This window comes from Cuculus canorus, chromosome 3 (assembly GCF_017976375.1).
Source record: "Cuculus canorus isolate bCucCan1 chromosome 3, bCucCan1.pri, whole genome shotgun sequence".
NCBI lineage: Eukaryota > Metazoa > Chordata > Aves > Cuculiformes > Cuculidae > Cuculus > Cuculus canorus.
In genome coordinates this window covers 95845967-95873622 of record NC_071403.1, presented here as the reverse complement: position 1 = coordinate 95873622, position 27656 = coordinate 95845967, and the positions used below count along the sequence as shown (strand labels likewise).

At 41.0% G+C, this 27656-nt stretch overlaps 1 protein-coding gene across 1 annotated transcript in view; it reads left to right on the top strand.

Moving 5' to 3' along the window:
• Nucleotides 1-3703: 3703 nt before the first annotated feature.
• Nucleotides 3704-27656, top strand: part of PPP2R5A (protein phosphatase 2 regulatory subunit B'alpha) — a 46407-nt gene continuing 22454 nt past the window's right edge. The window contains exons 1-2 of the mRNA XM_054063858.1: nucleotides 3704-4457; nucleotides 24137-24333. Of these exons, the coding sequence (XP_053919833.1) occupies nucleotides 4307-4457; nucleotides 24137-24333 (348 nt within the window). The 5' untranslated portion in view covers nucleotides 3704-4306. The remainder of the gene's footprint in view (nucleotides 4458-24136; nucleotides 24334-27656) is intronic.

Here is a 27656-nt window from a genome sequence, read left to right as displayed (position 1 = left end):
TGTGAGGTTTTGCAGAATCAATACTTCGGTGCATATTGAGGGCTCTGATTTAACAGTGGGAATAGCTTGGCATAAAATTACTATTCACAACATTCTCTGCAGACACCTCAGACTTTTATGAATTGGATTTGCAGCCAGCAGTTTATAACCTGGCATCATAGCTGTCTGCCTTTAAATACACTCTAAAAACCAGGGGGTTCAGAAGCTGAGTCAGAGCAGCTCCAACAGCTGTGTAGGAAGCACTGTGTGCTGAAATTGGGGAAGGGCAATCTTCAGCCTTCTCAAACACAGCTATTTTGGATTGCCACTCAGAGATCTCACTTTCATTTTATTTTCTGAATATCCCAGTCCCACAAACCCTGTATGCTCCAATGATTTCATAGATCCATATAATTCCACTGACTTCAAGAGTACATTAACTCAAATATTACCACTTCAGTTTGGGAAACTGTAGCTAATCTACAGAGCTGCTGCTGACTCTTTCCCCAAAAGATAAAGAGTTACATTAAAAAGGCAAAACAAAACTCAACAGCTAAAATTACTTATCATTTACTTGAGAGAATAAAACAGTTTCCTTTTGTTTGGCTCAGATTTCACCAACATTTCTTTTGTGAGCGGTACATGAAGATACTGTCAGAAAAGATCTTCCAGTGCAATTGATATGAAAATGCCATCACTGCACGACTACAGCTATTATTTACGGAGGTCTTTGCATCATGAATTTCAACGGCCAACAGTTTTTTTACAACCTAATTTTAAACAGCATGGCAGCCATTCCGAAGCCTAGTAATCATGAAGAAAATATTTTAAATCTCAGAAAAAATATTTTTACATTACTTAGATAACGCTTTTCATTAACAAATCCCTAACTATTTAATTGATGAAACTTTAAGGTAGATTCTTTTATGCTAGGAACAGGCAGCGAGGCTTGAGCTGCCAATGAACAGTATACAGGACATACGAGACAGGGTCACTTTCTAAAAATGGGTGCAGAAGAAAATGACAGCTGTTAGAGGGCAGGCAGGAACAGAGGAACACACCAGTACGAGGTCTGGGCCTTTGCATTTTCTCAGTAGGACCTGCGAGCCATGAAGTGAAATCTGCATTAACCGGCTAAGGAATGCAAGGATTTCCTTTACTGCAATACCAGCTGGCCATTTAAAGGATGAGTGCCTAAAGACTACTCTTTTGTCTGTAAAATGGATTTTATAATACACTGAAAAAATGAAATAAGAAGTGTACACACCTACAAGAAAGGTAACAGTATATTACACTTGCCAACTATCATTTCTAGAGATGCTGTATTCAGAATTGAATTGAAAGTATACAGCAAAGAATTCTCTTTCAGTACTCTCCATCATTCTAAAGATTATTTCACCAAAAGCAAAAAAGACGAGAGGTACACAAGTAATCATACATTAAAAAGTTGGTAGAGGTAGTGCTGACAGAGGAAAGGAAAAAGCAGAGTGACCAGAAGGAAACACAGACAACAGTTTTTATTGAACAGGCTTCCACAGTCTTTTTATGATGTTCACATAAAGCCATAGTCTATACTTGTTTTTTGAGTAATGGCTCAAACATATAAAGACTAAACCCTAACCCATGAAAAAGTTTAACAAACACCCATGATTACCTTGCGGTATTTATGTCAGAGGCTGACATGTGAGTGTGTATTTCAAATACTACAAATACTTCTTTGCTGAACTGGTATATAAAACTGTGTAGCAAGAAGAAACGTGATTATGTGCATAAAACTTATCTCTACATTAATAACTATAAGCCAAGGCACTTGTTTGCAGGTCAAAAGGGGGGGTTGTTCATACATGGAAATGGCATCAGTCAGACTTCAATGCAGCCATGTCCTGCACACACAATCATCATTTTCACATGCAATCGGAGTTCTCATATCTCACAACCTGACTTCAGCCTGAACCATACAAATGGTACAAAACAGAATTAGCAACTCCATAAATAGTCACTCCTTGAAAGTGCTTGTTTTGGGCAATTTTGTGCTTTCAGCCTACAAAATGGGACCGTGACTCAGTGCGAGAAGGTAAAACACCACGGTAACACAGACTCCTGAGCCTCCAACTCATCCAGAGATCATAGAATAGTTTGGGTTGGAAGGGACCTTAAAGATCACCTAGTTCCAACCCCCTGTCTATGGACACCCCACTAGACCAGGCTGCCCAGGGCCCCATCAAGCCTGGCCTTGAACACATCCAGGGATGGGGCATCCACAACTTCCCTGGGCAGCCTGTGCCAGTGCTTCACCACTCTCATAGCGAAGAAATTCCTCTTTATGTCTAGCCTAAATCTGCCCCTCTCCAGTTTATACCCATTCCCCCTAGTCCTATCACTACAAGCCTTTATGAACAGTTCCCTCCCCAGCTTTCCTGTAGCCCTTTTCAGGTACTGGAAGGTCACTATAAGGACTCCTCAGAGCCTTCTCTTCTCCAGGCTGAAAAAGCCCAACTCTCTCAGCCTGTCCTCATATGGGAGGTGCTCCACACGGTGCTCCAACAGCTCCATATCCTTCTTATGTTTGGGATTCCAGAACTGAACACAATGCTCCAGGTGGGGTCTCACTAGAGAATAACAGAGAGACAGAATCACCACCCTCGAGATGTAGGGAAGACTAAAAACACGCTGAGCTGCCGGGAGGGTGTGAGGAAGAAAAAGCGATAGAGGCACTTGGAGGGCGGCACAAATCGCAGCTGCTCGCATTTAACACCCTTTTTTCACCTTCCATCGGCGAGCAGCAGCCGCGGTCGCAGCCCGAAGCTCCCCCAGCGGCTCCAGCACTGCCCGCCGGCCCCCAGAGGCGGGATTCCCGAGGGGAACCCGTCTGCATCTCTCTCCGCGCCTCCCCAGAAGCGACAGCGAGCGGCCTCCGCACGCTCCGCAATCACCGACGTCCGGGACCCCTCAGTAAGTCTCACGCTGCTCCCGCTCCGCCCCGTCCTTCTCTCGCGCCCGCCCCCCTCGGCGCCGATTGGCCAGTGCTGCGAGAACCCCGCTCGGAATGGCTGCCGTCTGCGCCCGCCCCTCCCCCCGAGGCCGATTGGTCAGTGCCTGAGTTCCTCCAGCGCGGATTGGCTGGCGTCCGCGTCTGTGCCCGCCCCCAGCGCGGATTGGTCGGTGGCCTCACCACGCCGGCGCGGATTGGCTGGCGTCGGCATTCCCCCTCACTCCCCAGCGCGGATTGGTCATTGCCCGCAACCCACCCCTCCCTCCCCCCCTACACACAGCGAGGACTGGTCATTGCCCGCTCCCCCCACAGCGCGGATTGGCCATTGTCTGCATCCCCGCTGCTCGGATTGTTCGGTGTCCCCACCACCCCCCGGGGGACTGATTATTGCCTGCCCCATCCCGGCGCGGATTGGCTGGCGCCAGCTCCTGTGCCCGCCTCCCAGCGCGGATTAGTCAGTGCTCGCGCCCCGCGTCCCCCCGCGCGCGGATTGGTCGGCTCTCGCCCCGCCCACCGCCTCCACCCCCCGTTTTACGTCACCGAGATCCCGCCCTCTTCCTATTCCGATCGGACGCCGCAGCTGTCAATCACCGCTCGCGCGCCCCGTCCCTGCACGCTCCCCCCTTCCCATTGGCCTCCTGGGCTCCATCCATCCCTCGGCGCCTCCAACCGCGGCAGCTCCCCTCGCCCCTTTCCCCGCCTCCTTTACTCGTCGCTCCGCCCCTTTCCCCTTTCCTCCCTCCCTCCCGTAACTCCGCTCGCTCCGCGGACTTGCGCGGAGGGGGCTTTGGCGTCGAGGCTTTGAGGGGCGCGAAGAGAACGGCTGGGGGGGACACCAGGATGACGGCGGAGGCGCGGGGAGCGCCCGGCGGTGGTTGAAGAAAGGAAAGAAGAAAGAAAAGAAAGAAACAAGGAAGGAAGGAAGGAAAGCGTGGGAGCCTCCTTTGCCCATGGAGCTCGGCCGATGACAGCGCGGGCGGGCGCAGGGGAGCCCGGCTGAGCGGGGTTGGAGCCTGCTCGGAGGAAGGCGGCAGCTCCGTGGGAAAAAAGACAAAAGTTTGGCTCCCTCCCCGCTGCGGGAAAAGTTGTTTCTTTGGCTTTGTTTGTTTGCTTTTTTTTGTTGCCTTTTCTCCTTTCCGCTCCCCGAGGAGCCAGCGCGGAGCCCGCACCGCGTGTGTGCGCGCTGAGCAGCGAAGACTTGGTTGTTGCTTCTTGGGGTTTATTGGGTTTTTGTTTTTTTTTTTTTTTTCCCCCCAAGTTTTCTAAGCCCCTTTTTTTCGCTCTCGGCCCGCCCGGTGCGATATATGGTGGCGGCGAGCCCCGTCCCGCCCAGCCATGTCGGCGGCCGTCTCCGCCGCCGAGAAAGTGGACGGCTTCACGCGGAAATCCGTGCGCAAGGCGCAGAGGCAGAAGCGCTCGCAGGGCTCCTCGCAGTTCCGCAGCCAGAGCAGCCAGGTGGAGCTCTCGCCGCTGCCCCAGCTCAAAGGTACCCGCCCGCCTCCCTCCCCGCCGGGGCTGCGGCTCCGCGCACCCCTTGGCCTCACACGGGTCACCGTCTCCGCGCACCGCCCCTCGTGTCCCCCTTCTCGCCCCCCGTGTGTCCTCGTCGCCTCGTGTCCCGTCCCCCCCCACTTGCCACCCCATCCCGTATGTTTCCCCCGCTCGTCCCCCACCTCGTGTCCCCCCTGCTCGTCTCTGCGTGTGCCCTCGTGTCGCCCCCCGTGTGTCCTCCTCGCCTCGTGTCGCCCCCTGCTCGTCCCCGCGTGTCCCCCGCGTTCGCCTCTCACCCCGTGTGTGTCCCCGTGTTCCCCCGTCGCCCCTTGGTGCCCCCTTGCTCGCTCCCTATGTCCCCTGCTCCATCCCCGCTTCGTGTCCCCGTCTCCCCCCGTGCCTCCCCCTGCTCGGTCCCGCGTGTCGCCCTTTATCCGTGTCCCCCTGCGCTCCCGGTGCCTTCCAGGCGCAGTTGTCTCCGCAGGCGGGCTCGCTCCTATAAACCAAAGCCGCACAGGTCGGTTCTGTTTAAACCAAACTCGTATAGGTCGGGTCTCGCTTGCTGCCGCGGGGACCCGCTCCCTGAACTCGCCCCTTTCCTTTGGGAGATCCAGGAGCCGGGGCTGGCAGGGCAGGTGTGATTTTTTGAGGGCTTACCGGTGGAAAAAAGTAAGTTGAGTTTAGGAGTGCAGGGAATTGAGCATGAAAACTTAGGAGCGAGTGATGGCTCCTCCCACGGGGGGGATTTTGCAAAGACGGGGCTCTGTGTTATAATATCCTGAGTTACCGGAGAGAGTTTGCCTTTGGCTCAGAGGTTACTTCCCATCCCTTTTGGACAGTGTTTGGATGACGTTTTGCTTGTCTTGTTTTAATGATCAGGAGTTGCCTCGGAGATCTTCTCCTGCACAGCGCTGTATGTCAACACTCGAGTGAATGAAAATTGTAGGTGCTGGCGTTGATGACATTTCAAATAGGTAGTGAAGGTTTTAACCTTTGTACTGGAGCTAAAATCTGAAAAGACTAGTTTCAGAATAGAGTCTGTTAGATTACAATTATATTCCCTTTCATTTTTGTAACCTTCCACGCCTTTGAACATCAAAATAAGTTTCTGTGTATTTCCTCTTTTAAAAATTACAGGTATAGTTATTAGGCAGAGAATATGAACTTGTTATTAAACTATTTTGAAATGAGAGAGTTTTTACCTTAACTTGACCCAGCACAGTAATTTCACCTTACTAGTGTTAAAGTCTTAAGGTTTTTGATGCTGCCACATGTGAGCATGGAAAAAATCTCTCGAGAATTTTGCAGCAAATATCCAAAGTCTGAGTGAAATACAGCAAGCTTAAAAATATTCCTAGATACTAACCTTTTTTATTTTTTTTTTTTCTGTTTAATTTTTGTGGCTTTTACGGTCACATCTGTAGTATTACAAGGTTGGGGGTTTTTTTCCCCCCTACTTTTTAGTGGCAGATTTACATGAACCATAAAACTGGCAGAAATGTTGCTAAACACAAATAAGCTTGGGCAGGAGAGTAACTGAGAGAGGGTTGTGGTTTTTTTAGCATGTCGTTGCAGCAGCTTTTGCTGTTACTTTTAATAACAGCAGGGGTGTTCTTACTACTTGTTTGGGGCTTTCTTTTCTCTGTGAAGTTGTGTCCCACCTTAGTACACTGGTTTGGAATAATTTGATTGAAATCAAGATTTAGTTTCTGCTATTCATGTGCTGCTTAGACAGGGTATTTTTGAGATCATTTTCATGAAACCACACTTGAGACCTTGCAAAAGCACTTGGTAAGTATCACACATAGGTGGCAGACTTAAGAAAATCTGAGTCCTTATCCAGCAAACAGTTAAACATACTTTATGCACACAGTAATTCCAGCTTAAATCAGCAAAATTTTCAAGTTTACATTCTTTGCTGAGCTGGGACTTTAATATTAAATTTTTAACTCTATATGATTAAATCTTGTTGTTTTGTGAGTGAGGTTTTACAGCTTTTTACTTAGAGCACAGAGAAATTTCATTTGGCATCAGCAGATCAGATGTTCAGAAATTTGAGGCAATAAAGTATTGGAGGAATTTTTTCAGTTACAGAGTTTTATAGCAGCTTGAATTGCCATAAATTTCTTAAAGGAAAATCACATCTGTCTTTTTCCTTATGGTTTAAATGTGAAGACTTGCCCTCTAAACCTGTTTCAGAGCTTAAATTCTGGGCAGAATTACACTTTTATGAATTGTAGTATCCCAACTAGCCAGTTATCAGAAAGTTGAGCGGCACTCTTCTGTGCATTTTCTTCCCTGAGTTTGTGATGTTAGATTTGTCCTGAAGTAGCTATGGATTTCTCTCTGTCTGCTTAAGACTTCTGCTCTTCCTTCCTCTCTGGAACCTCATCTACCCCTCAAACCAAAAAAGCTTCCAGAAACAAAGCTCTCTGTAAATCTATTGTTTTGTAAGACTTATTGCTCTAATCATGCATCTTGGGAAGATGAACCTTTGCTTTATCGTTCAAAGCCAGTATGGAATTCAGTAATAGCTGTGATGCTGTCAGTGTAGTATCATCTATAGAGCAGTAGCTGGAGTTTCCAGAGAGGGGCTGAAAAAAGGAACGTATGGTCATCATACTGATACCCAAAGGTGCTCAGCATACACTTATGAAATTTGATTAAGACTTTTTGCTTTTCCAGGTGTCTTCAAATAGATAGTTAAATCTGAGATGTTCGAAGCCTGTACTAGGAGAAAAGTAGTGTTTTGTAGCTGAAAAAGCAGTTCGGTATTATGCTGCTGTGAAACATTTAATCTCTTTTATAATTACTGTCTTGTTTCATCACTCTTAAGGAAAAATATCCTAAACCAGATATAAACAGTATTCTAAAACTCCCCAATAGGTTTGCCAGACTGCACCAAAATACTTACCTCTGTTTTACTGGAAGGAGAGCCATCCCAGAAGGAAAAAAAAAAAATAGTTACCTGTCCCCTTAAAAAGTACCCTTTGGGATAGGTAGCATTGTGGAGGGTTTTTTTTTCTATTTATCTTGGAACTGTTGTTTGTTCGTCACTGAAATGTCCAGATCAGATTGTGTAACACGCTTCCATAGTTGTGTTGTTTGAAAGCCTGTAGACAGATAATCTTAAAGGTACATATTTCTGGAGTTAACTGTACTGCTACTCCGTGTTACCAGAATTCCTTAATTTGGCTATGTATTGTTATTGCTGGCAGGAGAAGAAATATATCTGTAACTAATAGGTAACAGTCCCAAACATTAATTACTCTTACCTCCTGAGGTTTTGTTGGAGGAGTGAGATTGAGCGGAGGGGCAGCAAGATTGTGTGTTGTCTTTAATGTTCAGCTTATTTAGTGTGTGATGATGCCTGTTATTGTTAGACAAAAGCTCAGTAAAACCTGACCGATTTCAGGATACATAAAAGAAATCAGTAATGTGTTCTTCAGTTAAGTTAGGGGGTATTCTATGTATTTGTTTATTCAGGAGGGTGTCTATTTTACTGTATTATTTAAAAGCTGGATAAGAAGTACTGAAGGCCCAGTGACTGTTTTTAAAAGAAAAAAAACCCAACTCATTAAAGCTGTTAGAAGATGAAGTTACTTGCTTTCCCCCTTATCCTTTTCATTTTGTTGCTTTATAGTTTACATGATACAAGTCCTTTCAAAAATCTGCAGCCAAAATAACGTGCCGGTTAACAGCAGGTTTTTATCACTTCATGGACAATTCTGAGAGTGTTGAGTTTAAGGAAATCTGGCAAAGGAAGTGTTATTTTAAAGGGCTTAAGAAGTGGTAATTTTGTTTCCCTAGCAAGTTATTTTAAAAGACTGCAATAGCACATGCAGTTATCCTCATTTTTTAAATAAAGAGATAAAAACTTGATCTTGGAACCTGATCTGACTCATGACAGTAAAAGAAGGCATACTTGTTTCTGCACTTTTGGTTGAAGAAGCCTGTAAAAATACAGGTGGAAAATGATGAATAGAAAATACAACTTGCTGCTTTTATTTAGCACAGTTAATATGGTCTGTCAGGCTGTAAGGCAAATGCACCTTTTCTTCCTGTGTACCAAATGTGTCAAGCACAGCTGGAATGAATAAACATTTCACAATGCCTTTCTGTGATCTTCTCAATAGCGAATATCCCTTTGGGAAGATGCATATCACTGTAGGATATCAAGCTTGGAGAACAAATACATGAAAAGAAATTCTTGGTATTCACTTTCAAATTAAACCATCTCCTTACAGAGAAAATGGTAGCCCTTTTAGCAGAAGAACTAGAAAGTGGTCCAAAAATCTTTCAAACACAGGCTAGCAATGGTTTTAACGATCTCTGTGGAGCTGAGGGTTACAGTGATGAAGTGTCCTGGTATAAGAGATTTTTAAGAAGACCTTCCAATGTGTAGTTTCAGCATTAAAATATGAGGTCTAAAATAGGTGTTAACAGTAGTATTTTTATTACTTAAGCCCTTGAGAGAGAGCTTGGGTTTGACTGAAAACCAGGTTCTGTGTTCAAGCTAAGCTTTTGTGGAAATGTTACAGGAAAGCCTAATAAGCTTGCTTATGGGTAAAATTTTAATGTTATTAATTCTACCAGGGTCTGTTCAAACCTTAAACTTTGAGTGTTTTGAGTCATGTGGTGTGTGCCTCACAGTGACAAAAGTAAGCAGAGTTAAAAACAGCTGGGAGGAATTTTCTTCTTGTACCAAGTTGCCTTTGCTCCTCAAAAGAAAATGTCCTTCAAAATTTCAGAATGATTTACTTTTACTACAGCCTTAATAAATATTTGTAAGTGAAATGATGTAAGTTTTCTGTCTCAGATTTGCACTTTTTTAATATCCCTTGTGATTCATTGTTATTTCCTCTTCTGTAGTCCCCCATCCTCTACCCTTTGTATTCTACATCCCTTGCAACTGAGATCTCTTGGGTGAGCTTTTCCTTAAGAGAGTGAATCTTTGTTTCAGATGAAGAATGAGGATATTCTGTGAAGAATTAGGTTTAACTCTTACATATAATCTCAGCAGGATGTACTATAGAGTAGTAAAAACTGCTGTTCAGTGAAGTTACAGTCTTCTGTAATAGGTTCTATTACAGATCCTATAATAGCTAAAAGAGCTTTAAGTATTTTTTTTTTAATATTCTAACATAGTTCCATGAAAAATGCGTTGCTTAACTTTTTTCTAATTTAAGGAACTATTCCTGGTTCACAGGGTGGAACATTTAGTCTTTATTGACCTTTTTTTATCTGTAGACTTGAATTTTTGGTCTTAGAATATGCTTCCATCAAGAGCAACTCCTAAATATAGAGCCTATTGACAGTCTTCACATGAACTTTTCTATTTAAATCTTTCACATCTTCTGTGTGCCAGCTTAGTATCAGATTTCTTTTTCCATATTCGTTGCTTTCTTGTTTAGTCAGATATTAGTGTTACAGGTGGTGGATTTAATGTTAGTTGCTGTAGGAAGTGAAAATAGAATTACTTATTGCTCCAGGCTTTCTTATCAAAAGAACATTACTTCAATCTACAGATTTTTATTTTTTTTAATATCTCTCTGTCTCTCTGTCTCTCTATCTATCTATCTATCTTAAAATCATCCAGTGCTTTTGAAAGGGTGTCATACCAGCAATTGTGGACTGATTAATATTCTGTTTAAGCACAGAAGGGATATGTTGTGTTGTTACGAAAAAAAGACACTTCCCTTGGGAAGGGTATAAAATTGAGCTTCTATACCATTGTATTTCTGACTTGTGTTTTAATCTAGCAGCCTAAATTATATTTATAGTCTCAAAACAGCAGTTGGATTTTGAAGGTTGGAATCACGGCTGAACTAGATGAATATGTAGTAAAGAAAATCTCTTATAAGATTCCCTTGGCAAAATGCTCTGCTGGAAACTGAACCAACAGTGACAGCTTCTTTTTAATGTCTGAATCATTGATTTGTGTCAGAGTCACTGAACTAGTTTCTGTTAAGCTTTACTGAGTTCATGGCCAATGAAGTATGTCGTCTTCAAGATGCCCATTTCATAGTATGCTTTTGACTTAAAGGCAGAACTTGTAATTGCTAGGATGGTCTACAATTTTCCTTCACAAGACCTTATTCTCAGCTGCTTACAGCATTGCTTTACTGTTTGGACTGAAGTTTTCCATGCCAAGTATGGACAATTGCATTTGGTACTGTTCCTCAGGCTAATTTTTGTAGTTTCAGCAAAAACAGTTCAAAGTGCTCCTAAGACTAGAGGAAAAATAAATCGTATAGCATCAATATTAAGAACCATACCGAACATACCAAACCGAAACTGTCTTGAGGTTTAATGTTTCCTGTACTTTGGGGCTTAGTACATAGTTCTTAATGAAAATAGATTTAATTTGATCCAAATTCTAAGACATGCTCAGTAGCTGCTGTAGTTCAGTAGTAAGACAGGTGAATCAGGGTCTGCTACACTGTTCTTTATTGATATTTCAGGATCTACTGTGCTGCTTCCATCTGCTGTGCTCTGGGAGGCTGCTGTGCATAGCTCTTCTTTGTGTTTCTTGTCTAGTGCTGCTAGACGTGGCAGCTAAGTGCATGGAAACCCTGTAATGTACTTTTCTACAAGCAAGAGTCCAAAAGTCTATATTCTTTTGTGAGACCTCTTCAGGAATACTGTGTCCAGTTCTAGAATCCTCAATGAAGAAGGACATGGAGCTGTTGGAACGGGTCCAGAGGAGGGCTACAAAGGTGATCAGGGGGTTGGAGCACCTCCCATACGAGGACAGGCTGAGAGAGTTGGACTTGTTCAGCCTGGAGAAGAGAAGACTCTGAGGAGACCTTATAGTGACCTTCCAGCACCTGAAGGGGCTACAGGAAAGCTGGAGAGGGGCTATTCATAAAGGCTTGTAGTGATAGGATGAGAGGGAATGGGTATAAACTGGAGAGGAGCAGATTTAGACTGAACGTTAGGAAGAATTTCTTTGCCATGAGAGTGGTGAGGCGCTGGCCCAGGTTGGTCAGGGAGGTTGTGGCTGCCCCATCCCTGGATGTGTTCAAGGCCAGGTTGAATGGGGCCTTGGGCAGCCTGATCTAGTGGGAGGTGTCCCTGCCTCTTGCAAGGGGGTTGGAACTGGATGATCTTTAAGGTCCCTTCCAACCCAAACCATTCTATGATTCTATATCACAAGTGAGGGGGTAGCATGGAAGTAGTGGGCTGGTTAGAGAAGCATAGGTGGGAGGAGTGGGCAGAAGTTAGCTCCTCTCCAGTGTCTGCATTAAGCTCAGTCTTTAGAGTCTCAATGCTCCTGTTGGCTGTGAAACTTTCTGGAAACGTTACTTATCATACTCTGTACTACCTTCCTCATAGTTTGAGTGCAGCTATGGTTTTAGAATGATAGAATTGTGCATTGGTTTGGGTTGGACAGGAACTTAAAGATAATCCAGTTCCAATCCCCCTGCCATGGGCAAGGACACCTTCCACTAGGTCAGGCTGCTCAGTGCCTCATCCAACCTGGCCTTTAAACGCCTCCAGGAATGGAGCATCCACAACTTCTCTGGGCAGCCTGTGCCAGTGCCTCAGCACCCTCACTGTAAAAAATGTCTTCCTGATATCTAATCTAAATTTCCCGTCTTTCAGCTTAAAACCATTCCCCTTCATCCTGTTACTGCACTCCCTGATAAAGAGCCCCTCCCCAGCTTTCTTTAGGCCTCCTTTAAGTACTGGAAGGTACTGAACTTCCCATGAATCTTCCTGAAACTTCATGGGCTTAGGGTTTTTGCTCTGTGCATCAGGAGTTGATTGCAGATAAGTTAGTCCATCAAATGAGAGTCTTTCCTTGATGATTCAAAAATGAGGAGAATGTAACTGCAGTGACCGTGATTGGAGCATGAAATTCACTTTCAGTTGTTGAGTTTAGTGGTGCTGCTTCTAGCTGCAGCCGAGAGGCCAGTGAAATGTAGATGCAGGATAGTGTGCGTGCCTTAGTATTTTAGGCGTATGGAGGCTACAGGAAGAGACCGTAGTCTGATCGGAATTGTAGGTGACTTGTAGCCTCTTATAGTTGTAGCATATATTGCTGCTATAAATGTGGTGAAGGGGAAAAGGCTACAGATTGTTTTTACAAAAAGATTGTGCTGTTGTCTTATCCAGCTACTATTGGGAAAAGATTTCTATCTTGTTCTCATCTCAAGTTTCCTTTCTCTGCCACTGTTTCTCATTGTCTTATCCAGCAAAGCTTGGGTGAAATTAGTACTACTTGTCAGCTTCACTGATAGGATAGAGTTCAGAAGAGAAATACGAATTTTGCTGTGGAGCTGGGAGGTCAAGGTGTGAGTGACAATGAAAATAGCATTTGCGCATATTCAAGAACAGTGCTGTAAAATGAAGCTATTCTAATTCTAGTAAGTGTTTTTTGAACCCTGGAGAATTAAAGGCATTAAAGCCACTCCTTACCATTGCAGGGAAAGTTTCCATGTGTTGTAGAAGTTTACATTATCAAGTTATCAATTAAAAGTTTATGTCCAAGACCATTTCACACACTGAGAGCTGACAAGCTCTGGATAACAGCACAATAGATTTTCTCAGAACTGAAAGAAGAGGTGGAGTAAGCGAGTTTAGAGAAGGATGGTATAGCGTGGGCCATAAAGGCTGATCCAAAGCTTTATTTTTGCTGTTGCTGCATTTTGAGGCTTAGCAGAGTGCATCACTACATTAAGGTGAACTTTTAGAAGTGATTTAATGGGTTACTTTGTTTCTGTAAGTGGTTGATCCTTAAAAAAACCCAAATGCATAGCTTTTATTTTATTAATTTCTTCCCAAGTAAATTTCCATGGGAGAGTGGGGGAGGGGAATAAAATGGGGGTTTAAAACAAAAAACGTTCCTATTTACTGTGATTGAGTAAAGCTTTTGAAAAGAGTGTGATGCTTTTAATTAAAAGCTTCTCAAAATGTGTGTGAGACTGAAGTTCTGTTAAGCAGCATAAATTTTGGTTCTACATGTATGTAACAGCAAGAATGCTGAGAATTTAATTTAGGTTTAGAATTACAGATGTGAAATAAATCTGTGCCTTTCAGCGTTGTTGAATTCTATAGGAAAACAGTCGTTTAAGATACAAAAGTCGGACTCTCCTAGGGAAGCATAGGCTGGGTCCCAACAGTACAGCCAGGAAGGACAAGGTTTGGTAATTTATACTTCTGTGTATTTAACCTTCAGAGTAGGAAAATAAACTCGGTACATCAAAGAGGTGTAAATGGAGTTTAAAAACGGCCAAGAGATTTTTGCCAAATGGGAATGTATTTAAGTGTAGGATCCCTCATTACAGAGTACTCAGTGTTTAGAGTTCTTGATAGAAAGAGCATAACTGTTAGAGTATGGTTAAAGTTGGAAAAAAAAGTAGCCCAGCTGTTTATTTATAAGGCTAAATGCTTAATTTAAGTTAAGCGGGTAAAGAGGTTTGACAAATGCTTGAATATCAGTTCAGGATGATCTATTCCTGTTGAGATCAGTGGGAGTTATGTCACCAAATGCAGCAGAACCAGGATTTCACCTGTGTTTCTAGTCTAACTTAATTTTAGTTCTTACTACTGTAACGCTTATCACTGTGAAGTATCCCATCATTTTATTTGTCTGAGAAAAGTTTGACAACAAAGAAACATTGGTTTAGCCAATTCGTGAAGTATGTGTTTATCCAAAGAATTAATCCATTACCTGTAACATCCAGCTGAATTTACATAGGGATTCAGGGGAAGAAGAGGTTTTTCCCTGGCCTTTGAAGAGCTCCATGGCATTTTTCCTCTGGCACAGCTTTCCTGTTTAATTATTCCCCTATATGCACTTAAAATAACAAAGTGCTATATTAACTTCAGAGTGAGTTTCTGTACTTTGTGAAGCAAGTTAGACAGCTACATCTTGGTTTCAAATGAAAGTTATTTTTGTGTTGCACTCAGTGTTAATTTTGCCATGTGAAAATGACAAGCATTTCTCAGTTTCTGAGAAACTACAAGCAAGCTTCGTTTTTACCCATTGACTTGCATTTTCTAGTGTGATGCCAAACTGGAGCAACTTCAGCATCTTATTCAAAATTACTTTCATTCTTGGATAAAATGAAGAAATTGGGGAAGAATACTAGTTAATAGAGTTTAAAAAAGGATCCCACACCAGATCTACTTATGGCATACTTAATGGTGAATACTTACTAATTATAATATACCTTAATTTCAGTTAGGCACGAGCTTTAACTTAATAAAAAAGGAAATTTATTCAAATAGTAAATAAAGTTTTTGTCCCTTCAAGCTTAAAAGGTGCAAATCAGATTGGTTTTGTCTTCTGGCCAAGCAAAACATTTTATATTCGTATGAATAGAGAGTGTGTTTAATACACTGTGTGATGGATATTGAGCTGAAGTTTTTACAGAGCCTGTGTGGCATGGCACTCTGTCACCTGCTTTTCAGCTGTCTTTATTCCCTGGTAACGTACATACAGAGCACTACAGTTGTTGCAAGAAGGTATGGGTATAAAATTGGGAGCAGAGCAGTTCAGATTACTCTTCTTTTAATTCGTAGCGGGGCAGGTGTGAAACAGTTCCTTAAGTCTGCCTTGTCTCAACCCAAAGGGTTGTTTAAATCATCTTCTCAATCGCATGTGAGAATCCAAAATTGGATTCCACACTTACACTTTATTCTTTAAGAGTATTTCTTTAAGAGCAAAAAATTTGGAGAAAATGCAAAAACCAGTTCCTGTGCTAGTAGCAAGCAGCATCAAACTGATTGTCCCTTCTATCTTTTTTATTTGAGAGCCTCGGAAACTTGGTCTGTAGTCTCCTGTCCCTTTCTGCAGAGTCTCTAGGGTGTTCCTGGTGGTTGATTTTTCCTGGCACAAGAGTGAGTTACCAGGAGTAACAAGTTGTTTTGTGCCAGCCTCTCTGTGGGTGCTTTCAGCTTGTGGCTAATACAATGTAACCTGAGTTGGACTTTAAAGAGGGGACCTGTTTATATACCCAGGACTTTACCATGACCATTTTTTGTCCTCTTGTTAGGAGGACTTTTTGAAATGGTGTATGTCTTACCGTAACAAAACCCCTTGTTGCATTTCAGTATAACAAAAGCTATTTAGGAGTATTTTAGCTTTCTGTTTTGGTAAAGCAGTTTTAACTCTCAGGCCTTTCTAACTTTTGTTAATTTTAATTTAAATGCTGCCATCTATACCACATTTCCCTTTCCAGACGTCAATGACTCTTCCCTCTTTTCCCAATTTAATGGCCTGGTTGTGCATGTTAATTCTGTGATAGGATTTATCACCCTTAAGATAATTTAAAATAGTAACCCTGCCTCTTTAAGGAAGAGTGTGCTAAATTTAAGATCACTGTTAATTAATAATCATGAGCTAATACACCTTTGTGAAGCTGGCGAAACCATTATTTGATCTGATGTCTTGCATGCAGTAGCAAACGCTAAACTCTTAGAGCCACTAGTTATATTTAAGATAGGTATGTGGTCAGTCATTAAAACTACTTCGTGGTTTTTGAGTGAAGACAGCAAATACAGTAGCAGTGTATGCCAAAACCATATGTGAATGCAGTAGACAACACAGTAGTTGGCTTGTTTGAAATACAAGAGGAGTAAGCATAATTGCTTTTTGAAAACGTATGTTTCATCTGTGTAAGAAGTGAGGGTTCTTTGCCTTTTATAATAAATGTAGTGTCACTGAACAAAACTTGTGTGTGGGTGACAGTATGCAAATTGTTCAACTTCTCTGTGCTTTCCAAAGCAGCATTGATTCAAATGTTTTGGGTCGTCAGACAACAAATTTCTTTTCTGGATATTCTTTTTGTTGTATGTAGCTGAATTTCAGTTTGATTCTGAGCAGGTGGTGTCATTTTGAGGAAAACTTTGCTTTGTGCAAGTTGTATACTTTGTTAAAGATGACTTAGGGTGTTTTATGTCCTGTTCTGGTGGTTGATGCATTTGGTAGGTGGGTTGTTGAAGGAATCAGTGGTGCTTTAATTCTCCTTTTTGAGAAAGTGTGGTAGAAATGAGGTGAATTGTGGTGGGCCTGGTTTACTAGAGTTTTGCTGTTGGACCTTTTGAGGACTAGGAGAACAATTTCTGTTGCTTTTTACACCTGACTGCATGTTGTCTTCCGTAACTAGACAGTAGGAAATAAGGCTGTTAATATGAAAACACTTCAGCAGAGTACTTTATTGCTGCCTGAAGTGTCTTGCTTGACTGAAATCTTCTTTAAAATTACAGGATTTAGCCTGGTAGTAGCTGAAGACTCTTAACTACATGAGATTATAGGAAAGCTTGGAAGATGGTAGAAAAAATCTAGCCAAGACACTTGCAGTTCACCATCGCTGCAAGGAGTCGAGTAATCATGACACAGATGTTGTTAGACCAGCATAGGCTTTTCATATTTTCTGGACTGATATTTTAAGGTCAACAAATGGCCACATGGAGTGGCAGATGAAACTCTTAGAACAAACAGTATCTGTTATTGGATGCAAGAGAACTTTCCAGGAGTACTTTGGGTAAACAACTTTTAAATTATCTATAGCCTAGACTTTGTCACTAACTTCATAAACCACAGTGCTGTGTGTGAATAAGTCATTGTTGATTGTTATCCCCATCTAGTTTTACTTCTAATATGTGATTTATTTTTCCCCCCTGCATGTATCACAAATAATCTTAAATCCAGAATATTCTCATGAGCAAAACTTGTGATTTCTTAGCTATTTCAAAAGATACTTGGATAATGGTATGATTTTTAGCAGGTTGGGTTTGGCAGTTTTAATTTGACCTTTATAGTGTGTATTAGCTTGAATAAAACGTGCTATAGGGACAGCTGAGCAAGTAGAGTGTCACAGTATATTTTTGAAGCATTGTTCATGTGGGTTTCTTAGTCAAAGACCTGCATAACAACCATCTGCAGAATAGTTTACCTATAAGTAGAAGTACAGCAGAAGCTCAGCCCTTGGTCTTGATTGCTCCTTTGCAGTCCTTTTGGTTTCTGAAATGAAGGGATTAGGTGTTAGTGTGAACAGATGGGTCCTAGATAGGATTGACCAGTGTGCCTTCTGCACCTTTAATTCTGTGCCAAGTCTTTGTTTTGGTTATTTCCTAAACGTAGTATAAATTTCCCTATAGCATAATGTTTGAGAATGCCATTCTTTGTCTTCCAAACCTCCTCCCTACTACTGCATAGGGAGCTGGTTAACTTGTAAGATATATAATGTTCTATCTGACCTGGAAGGTCAGAGCTCTATTTACTGAAAACATGCGAGGAACTTTCTCAGCCCCTTACAGAGTTCCAGCAACAGCTGTATACTTTAGAGTAACAAGAAATTAGGAAATATATACTGATAAACGCTGAATGGAGGCAGTGGGGGGGAAACCTACAGTGCTAGTTCGTTAAGAAATGGTACTTGTTTTTTCTGTGTGGGAGATCTGAAAATACTGATGACAAAATTATATGGATACCTAAAGTGCTGCACGAGTACTTGTCTGACTAACTTCACCAGTTTGTCGGTTTGTTGAGCTACCAAAAGCTGATATTGCATGAACTTCTCTTCTGGATGCATGGGGGAATTACTGAGGAGTGTTATAGACTACCAGTAAAGCCAAGTACACTAAGGTTTTATATGGGGCTACATTTTTCTTTAAAGAGGAGTTTAAAGTGATTAAAAAAAAAAAGAAAAACAAAATGAAACAATCCACCCCAAAAGGAAAAAAAAAGAAGTATTATTCAAAAAAGTAGCTACCTTAATGTGTAGGTAGGATTCTTCAGTTATCTCATACCTCTGTAGTTGGATGATATGGTTCCAAAGGAGGTGATGAACTAACTTAACAGCTCACAGCAGCTGGAAGGAGTTTCTGCTCCCATTGCTAATCTTGTGCCAGAGCTGGTGCATGTCAGGCCCCTCCAGGAGGCATTTAACCTCACTAATATGGCCTTGTTATTGAGTTAAAGCAGCTCACGGAAGAGTTTGACAAGTTCCAGAGCCAGTGTTGAGGGATGGATGTGACTGAGCAGAGGAGGGGGAGGGAGGAATAAATGTCAGGGGGGTAGCAGAAAGACCTTTCTCTTTTTCATTGTCAGCCAGCTATTTTGCTGCCTGTCAGGCTGCAGCTGTAGACTTCTGAAAACCTGGAAATGTACCCTCTGTCCCCTGATGTAACATCAGTTGCATCAAAACTGCGTTTCTCAACAGTGCTTTACTGTTTCTGTAACAAACGCTGACACCCAAATGCTACAAGAGATCCTGACAATAATGCACAAGAACCCCACAGGGCAAAAATAAATCATAAATTTAGGTTGAACAGGACTCCCTATGCTTGATTTATGTAGGCCAGGACAGGATTTAGGAGACTTAACCTCTTTCTGGACTAACAGTATATCTGAAAAGAGCAGGCTGTACAACGGTGTTGATAATTTACTGACGTGGAGAAATAAATAAGAAATCAAACAAAGCTAGACACTTGATACCTCATGTACTCCTCCCTTCACATTGGTGTCAGGCCTTCATTGGCTCTGACAGGTCGCTCTATCATTGAATACAGCTGTGTACACACTAAACTCGATGATCTTAAAGGTCTTTTCCAACCTAAATTATTCTGTGAAATATAATTGGGCAACAGAGACTAAATGCCAAACATCACATTGTGGAAGATGACATAACTATCGCACAATCCTTGTCATATATCAATCCTTGTCTGAGTTTCAGTTTGTACTGGAATTATGTAGAAGTGTAGGATTTCCCACCGAGTTCAGTTTACTGCAAGGAGAGATGCAGTACTTAATTCCAGAATATCATTGTCCTCTTAAGTGTTTGTAAGGGCTGTACATGAACTGCTCTGAGAAACTGTTGGAGGAAAACTTTGTGGTTGTTTCTCTGCATTCTATATCTTCCTGAAGTAGGAAAAAAAATTTTTTTTAAGGAAAAAGTAGAAATATTTAATTGGAGATTATTAATCATTTTAAAGAGGAAACTTGTTGCAAGTATTTGAGAGGGTTTATTTTGTATTAATAAGGAGACTAGGGTGTTTTTTTTTAACTTCCAGTTTGTGTAGTTGAGAGAGGGGTTTTTGTGAACTTAGAATCTGGTTCCTGCTGCTGAAGCAAGGATTATGCTAGGTTTTCTGGCTTTGCACAGAAAGTCTTGGGTAAATTATGAAATTATGGGTAAAATATAAAAATTATATTGAGAAAGCAGTAGTATCTATCTTTTCCTTCCAGGAGAAAAGCCTGTAGACATATGAGATAAATATACTGTGGGAAGACATTGTAGTCCCCTGGCTAGTGATAACGTGGTGCTTGTCTCTCCAGATATGTACTAGTGAGGTAGCTTGATAGCTGTGAACTCTTTTCTTTATCTCGAATTTTTTCACGAAGGGCCCAGACAAAATAATCTTTTAATTTGATATTCCATGCTTTGTCTTGGATTGATGACCTTATAAATTCAAAAGCATTAGATTTGGAGACAAATCTGTACAGTCATGCAGTTTTGACGTTTAGTAACTTTTGCTTAGGAGGAACTTCAAAGTCAACTTATTTGTAACTTCTTATCCTTTGATATTGTGGCTGTCTATAGTGATCGGGTTTTTTTAAATAGCAGAAATAGTCTGTTAAGTGCTGTATTGTGAAGTGCAGTGATCAAATGAACTAGTTTCATCAAACATTTTACCATCTATTGTGGAAGTGCCCAGAGGCAATTAATATCCTTAGAAAGAGTCCTGGCTACAGTGGGCCATAATTTACAATAATTTTTTTGATGTTGGATGGAAATTTGTCTTCAGGATTTTTTACCTTAACACTCAATTAAGAATCTGCTTTCAGTGGCAGCCTAAAATCTGACTGCTACTTTTCAAAGGACCTCAGATCAACTTACAACCAAACTTTCAAAGAACATAACAGTGGATTTAAAGAATTTCCTAAATCACACTTCTGTTGAGCTGCCTCTAGAAAATAAAGTTGAGGCAATTGCATTTGGACCACCTGGATCAGAAGGTGTGTAGACACGTTTCTGGGGTGTGGTTTAATTTATGTATCTTGTCAGTCTTCAAAATAGGATTAAATGCCTTCCCCCCCCCCCCCCCCCCCCCCCCCTTAATTTTTCCTGCTTTAGGCTTCCTCATGTTTTGTTCCCCTTGGGTTTTTTTCCCCAAAAAGTGTCTTTTCCAACAATGCGTGGCAGTACAGGGACAGGCTGGTGTTAGAATACAAGCTTAATTTTTTTATTCTTCCCCCCCTTCTGCCAGTCAACAAGCTTATTTTATTGAGGCATCCGAAATACTTTGAACATACGTTATCTGCTGTGGTCATTGTAGTAAGAGTATTTGAAGAAAAGCAGTCATCTCGAACTTCAGAGCTATGGTGTAAATCTTGATAGATATTAAACGGAAACTGGTCTAAAAATCATGCCCTGTTTTTTACTAAAGCTAAAAGGTCTGGTGTTGATGAATTGTGGTATCACAGTTTGTTTTATTCCTAGAGCTGGAATTAATTTTTGCAATATGATTTTATTGTGGTATAGAGTTGTCTAGCTTCCATTGTGCTGGGACAGTTAAAAATAGTTAAAGACAAGGCCTTAAGAAGAACACTGTTCAGCAAACAAGTTTTCCCTATTCACTTGGTGGTTCCCGTGGTACTTCTTAGAACATTCCTGGGATCAATGTGCTATGTGTCAAGCAGGGGTTGAGCACAGGAAGACAGGTAGCACTGATGAAACATAATTGGCTTTCTTGTTACCTTGTGTATCCTCAGGACAGGAAGGACATAGATCTGTTCTGGGCCACAAAGATGATCAGAGCACTGGAGCACCTCCCATACAAGGACAGGCTGAGAGAGTTGGGCTTCTTCAGCCTGAAGAAGAGAAGGCTCTGGGGAGACCTTCTAGCAGCCTTGCAGTACTTAAAGGGGGCTACAAGAAAGCTGGGCAGGGGCCCTTTGTCAGGGAATGCAGCCAGTTTAAGCTGTCAGAGGAGACATTTAGAACAGATTTTAGGAAGAAAACTTTTACTGTGGGGGTGGTTAGGCACTGGAACAGGTTGCCCAGAGAACGGATGCCCCATCCCTGAAGATGTTCAAGGCCAGGTTGGATAAGGCTTTTAACAACCTGATCTAGTGGGACATATCCCAGGCCATGGCAGTGGGGTTAGAACTGGATGATCTTTAAGCTTCCTTCCAACCCACACCATTCTATGATTCTATGGTTTATTACCATGGTTGCACATAATTTTCATCTCCTGCTAATGGCCTCTTATGAGTATGGAAAACGAATGTATGCGTAGAAGAAAATGCTTCTTTTGGTTTTAATTTAAATCATGAGAGTAACAAAACAGATTAATGGGCAGGTTTTTAATTTGAGAATAGGTCTAATTGAGGTGGATCAGCTTGCTAATGAAATGGATTGGTGATGCATGACAGGAGGGATACCATCTCCGTTAGGGTAATGTCTAACTAAAAGTGGCTAATGCAGTGAGTTATTTGCTGGGGAAGGTAATAAATGGTTTGACAAGTTTATCTGAATTCCTGCTACTTGCTTTTAACTTTAGTCTGTTTTAATCAGTGTTAGAATTATTCAGAGCTTGCTGCCTGGTTTTCGAAACTTTTAGGTAGGTTTTTGTTAGTGATACTTCGTTTTATTGAAAGTCAGCTAAGTACACTGTATAAGCTGTATCCCACTGCAGGGTTTTCATAACTTGGAGCATACTTAAGTCTGTAGCGAGGAAAAACAAGAGCGTGTTTCACTCCTGTTTGAATCTAGCTGTCAGCTTCAGGCTAGTATCACAGCAAGCTGTCTTCACTGTGTCGGTTCCTTAAATTAGGCTTTTTGGATTTTATCCTCAGCATGTCACTGTTATTGCTTTGTTGCTATGATACAATACTTACTCATGCGATCCACTGTAGAATATTAGAAGATCTAAGCTGAAATGTTATGTAACTTACAAATGTTTTTACAGCTGATGCTCATTATTTTGCAGAGCATAACAATTCCTGTCTTTGTTGCTATCTGAGCAAAATAAGCATCTTGCAAGATTTTTATTCAAAGGGAAAATGGTTAAAATTGCAGAATTAACATTCAAAAGTATGAATTGTCCTTTGAGGGAGTAGTAATTGCTAGCTTTTTCAAAAGCTTACTGAAGTTGTTATGCTCAGTTAAGAGGATCATAACTGTCAGATGGGGAAAGGGAATACAATACAATGTTCTGGTGTTTGAACTTTCAGGGCAGAGTGAGTGGTTGGGATTACAGTGGAGGCATTTCAGTCCATTTTAGCAATTACTTTTTGCTTATGGAAACTAAAGAATTGTCAGATAATTACTCAATATTAAACCTGCTGTTGACTGTTGTTGTTCCAGCCACTAACTGGAAAGTGTTTTGGTGAGAAACTTGAGGAACTGGCATTACCAAAGAGTGTTTGAGTTGTTAAATGTATAAACTTAAATAGAAGTTTGTTAAACTAGAATAAGCCTAAAAGAATAAAGAGAAGCATGAGGTCATCTTGTGATTTGTTCAAATTTTAAAGTGAGACTTAAGATTTTCCATGCTCAATGTTTCAAGGCATTTGCCTTGTTCTTGTCCTAATAATTTCCTGATGATGAAACAGCAGTGCTAATACCAGTACTGCAGTGAATGAATGAAGCTGAAGGATGAGTAGCCTGGCTGTAGGTCTTGAAATTCCTTCAGGACATGAGCATTCTTTATCTGCACATAAAATTGGAAATAAAATTCTTGACCAGAACAAGTGAAATCCCAACTGATTGAAAGATGAGGTGATGCTAAGTTGCTGCAGTGGCTTAGGACCCCAATAAACAATTAAAAACAGGAATAAAAGACCCATCAAACCAACTTTTCAAATAAAACAGTGTCTGCTTTTGTTGTGATCGTGCAACTTGTGAACCGTTAGAGTATTTCAAGAATGCATTACATTTTTGAAGTGTACCATACTTAACAATCCATCTCTTTTTAGAGCTAATGTGAAATACTAATGGAGGAATTTTCCTTATCAGCTTACAGAGAAACTGCAGTCTAAAATGAAAATGTCAACTCATAGCCAAACGCGTTGTCTTAATAGGCCAGAAAAGCTGGACAACCCTACATGACTAAGATTGCAATAAAATATTTAGACTGAAGCATGAAAGTTCAGGATTAATCCTTTTGAAATATTGGAGTTGATTCTTAAGACAAACATTCATCACATGGTGTCAAAAGTATTCGAAGCATTTTGCATTGGGGTAAAAAGACAAGGTTCCTTCAAAGCAGATTTTACAGCTTTTAATCAGGTTACATAATAAAGGATTAGGGAACAGAATGAGACAAATCGGATGAATGGAAGGTTAGCATGGTGCACTGCTTCTGTATATGACTTTCAGAGAGGAAAAGCTTCTACATATTGATGTCTGTGTATTTCAAATAAAGTTAATTCAGGAACTTGTTTTCTGTAAATGTAGTCACTGACGTGTGTTTATCCATTATTTCTTGTATGAAACACAAGTTGTGAATGATGGTTCTTTCATTCTAACATATTTAAACAGATGTTTCAACAATATTATTTATTCATTTGCTGACTACAGAGCATAGTATTCCCATAATAAAAGCTCTGATAGCTATGGAAATTTAATCAACAAAATAGATTTAGAAATACTGAGTTTACTTCTACAGACTGAAGTGTTGATTGATTTAGATTTCTTTTTTTTCCTTTTGTAGATGCCACCTTCAATGAACAGCAAAATCTCTTTTGTCAGAAGTTGCAACAGTGTTGTGTGCTCTTTGACTTCATGGACTCTGTTTCAGACCTGAAAAGCAAAGAAATTAAGAGAGCAACACTGAATGAACTGGTTGAATATGTTTCAACAAATCGTGGAGTGATTGTTGAATCAGCTTATGCTGACATAGTGAAAATGGTAAGTAGAATACTCTTGTTATAGTTTGAATTTTAATAAATAGCTTAAACTAATCAGTTTATAACTGATGGCATCTAACTTGGAATTGCTTATACAATATAGCATATTTTGCTGTTGATAACTTGGCTTAAAAGAATGTTTAGAAAGGCCTGTAAAAACAAACAGCTTGTATGTTTTAATTATCAGCTGAAATATGGTGTATTCAGGTTAATTAAAATAAAAGAACTGGTATATTGCAAGTGCTTGCAGCCTGGGTAAGCTTTGAAGTTGTTCCCATTCAGAAAATGGCAGTATTTTGGTGCTGCCTGTCATTAAGGATGGCAGTGGGGTGACAGGTTAAAGTTTTCAGGTAAAGATCCTTGCGGGTGTGAGCGTCAACAGAAAGCTTTATCAGTGTAAGAAAGCAATTCTACTTTGTAAATACTTTATATGGCTGTTTGCTACTGTTTTGGCCTTGGAGAGCTGTGCTAGTGTAGTCTGGGTGGTTTGCTTGAGTTGTAAACCACAGGATGACTTCTACTGTGCAATTTCTACAAATGGCTTGTTGAATAAGCAGCAAAATATTTGTGGTCATTGTCTGCTGACTTTCCCAGTTTTTTAATATGCGTTTTCAAATGCTGCCTAAGTGATGTTTTAGCTTATGCCTGTAGTCCATGCACAGGGAACACAGCTGAAGGATGTTTGACAATAAGCTGAAATTTGAAATATAAAAGGAACATGTTCAGTACCTGTGCATTTAGGCTAATCGTTCTCTAAACTTTGGTTAAGTTTACATACGCACAGTGCTGACTTCCGAAGTAGCCATTGGGAACATAAACGGACCAGTTCAGACATATGGCTTAGGAGTTTGGTAGTTTTCTATACAATGCAAGCTATTCTTTTCTTAAGGTTTTGGGTTTGTTTGGTGTGGGTTTTTTTATCTTTTCTTCTGTGACTAGCTGGTGTGGAAGATCACATCTTTAGTATAAATAAGTGTAGAAATCTCGCCATTACACTTGAAGGGCTAGGATTATTGAAACCCTTTTAATCATTTTGGCTGTTTCACTAGATGCTTATTAAGTTTTACAAAAGATCTAGGACGCCGTGTTTTTTTGGTATAGTTTTGTTTTCTAAAGGACCTAGTTTTCCATCCTAAATGTTTTCTATGCAAGGACAGAGTATGTCCGCTGCCTCTTTTTTTTTGCTGCTAGTGACAGCCAACCTGAATCCTTGCAGCATTTTCTTACTGTGTGCCCTCTATAGCCTCTTGTTAGAAGAAAGAGTACACTAACTAGCCTATCATACTTGAAGGGAGGATTTTCTTTTATGTTCGAGTTGTTTTCTTTTCTTGGAGATAAGGTGATGTTAAGTTTTTCTTTTGAGGTTATTGTTGTTGGGCAAATGATTGGGGTCTGTGGATGCATGTGTTTTCTTTCCATAACAAATTTCCATCTCCTTTTCTCCTCTAAAATGATAGAAAATGAAGAAGGCCTTAAATGCTCAGTGAGAACTGTTTCAGAGCTTGAGACAAAAGGCCTCTCCAAGCCTGAATAGTATTTCTAGTCTCCCTGGCAACTGGCAGCAGCAAAGGTCTTTGCTGTGAATTAGGGCGAAGTACCAGCTTTCAGAAAGAACTCTGGATGGGTCTCTCTCTCCAAACAACACGTGTGTCAGGCTTCCAGCCAGCCTTTGTACCAAAACTTCTATGAGATTTATAAGGTGGTTAAAATTTTTTTTTTAGACTGTTCAGTGTTCCTACATTAAAATAAATTTCTGCAGAGTTTGAAGGATAGTCTGTTTGGGACAAAAAAAGTAGAAATCATTCTTGATTAAACCTGACTATCATCGGCCTGGTAGTGAAGGGTGAACAGGCTACAAAAATTCCCTGAAAAAAGACAGAGTGGCCGCAGTGGCAGAAGCAGAGACAATTCCTTTCCAAAGACCCTTGTATTTCCCTAGGCCTGGGACAACTTTCCTCCAGCTTGTAGAGGAGGCAGCCCAGTTTCCTTGGAGTTGCCCAGGGATGGGGAGGTAAAGTCAAGAATCCCATACAGGTACCAAGAGGAAAAAAAGTGTTGTTCCTGACCATAGGCAAGGTCTGTGCAGGTGAGGAGGTCTTTTAGCATTCCTTCCCTTCATGTTCTCTACCGTGATAGCTGCTGGGCCAGTACAACACAATCATGGCTCCTGTAGTTGTCCCTGCTGTGCTCGCATCCTGAAGGCGAGAAGCCCTGGCTGAAATGATACCAATATCTTTTCAAGCCCCAAAGGATGGAACAAGATCATTGAAAAAAACCCACTTTTTTGTTTAGACAGATGTGCAGGACTTACACTGTAGGTGATATTTTTGGTGTCTCAGGCAACCTGATTCTTCTATAATTCCTTTGCCAAAGCCTTTGAATTAGGGGCCGTGGGAGTTTTGCTTACAAATGGTTGTGAAGGGGTAGTACAGTGGTCTGTGCACTTCCTTTCTAGGTCTTATAAAATTAGTGTCTTTTCTGTTAGGAAGTTCTCAATTGGAAGTACTCTGAAGCTAACAGGAAATTAGGGTTTGGCATTGTCAATATTTTAAGTTTTACAACTTCCTGGGAAGTTGGAAAGCTCTAGCCTTTACCAGGTTTGTGAGCATAACAGAAATCTCCCTCCAGTACAGATTACTCCTCCATTTCCTTGTATCTGCCAGACTCCTCCCCGGCATATAAAAATCCAATGTAAATGAGATTGTCCTAGCAGCTTGTGCAAGCTGTGAATTCAGAATTTCAAAACCACTCATTAAATGTCCCTGTCAGCATGCTGAGAAATTGGAGTTGAATCTAGTATCTCTCCAAATGCTTTGCTCCTTGGGATGCACACAAACAATAAGGAATTTTTTTTCCCTTCATTTTTTTCTTTCTTCTTTTTTTTTTTTTTTTTTGTTTTAATAAAATATAATTGCTGTCTCTTAATACCTTAACTGGCACATTTTCAGACATTGCTGTCACAAAACTTTCTGAGCTTTAATTTAGACAGTGAATTCTGTGTTTTTCTAGAAACCTATCCAGCCTTTTTTGGTTTGTATTTCTCAAATCGCAGTTTTGGTCAAAGACCCCACTTATGAAGGAAAAGGGATGTTTTAAGTAACATGAGAGGATATAAAGAAGAATTTACCCATAGAAAAACATTGGAGGGTGGTTAACCCAAACCACATTTTTGATCAGTACTTTTAGCGAGGCATTAGAGAGAAGCAAATACGATGAGAAGCAGACGGATTTCAAACGTAATGAAGTAAATGATCCAGCTGTTTAGGGAGACAGAACAAACCGTGCCATTTTTATGTACTAGCCCAAGTTTCATGAGGTCTCAGG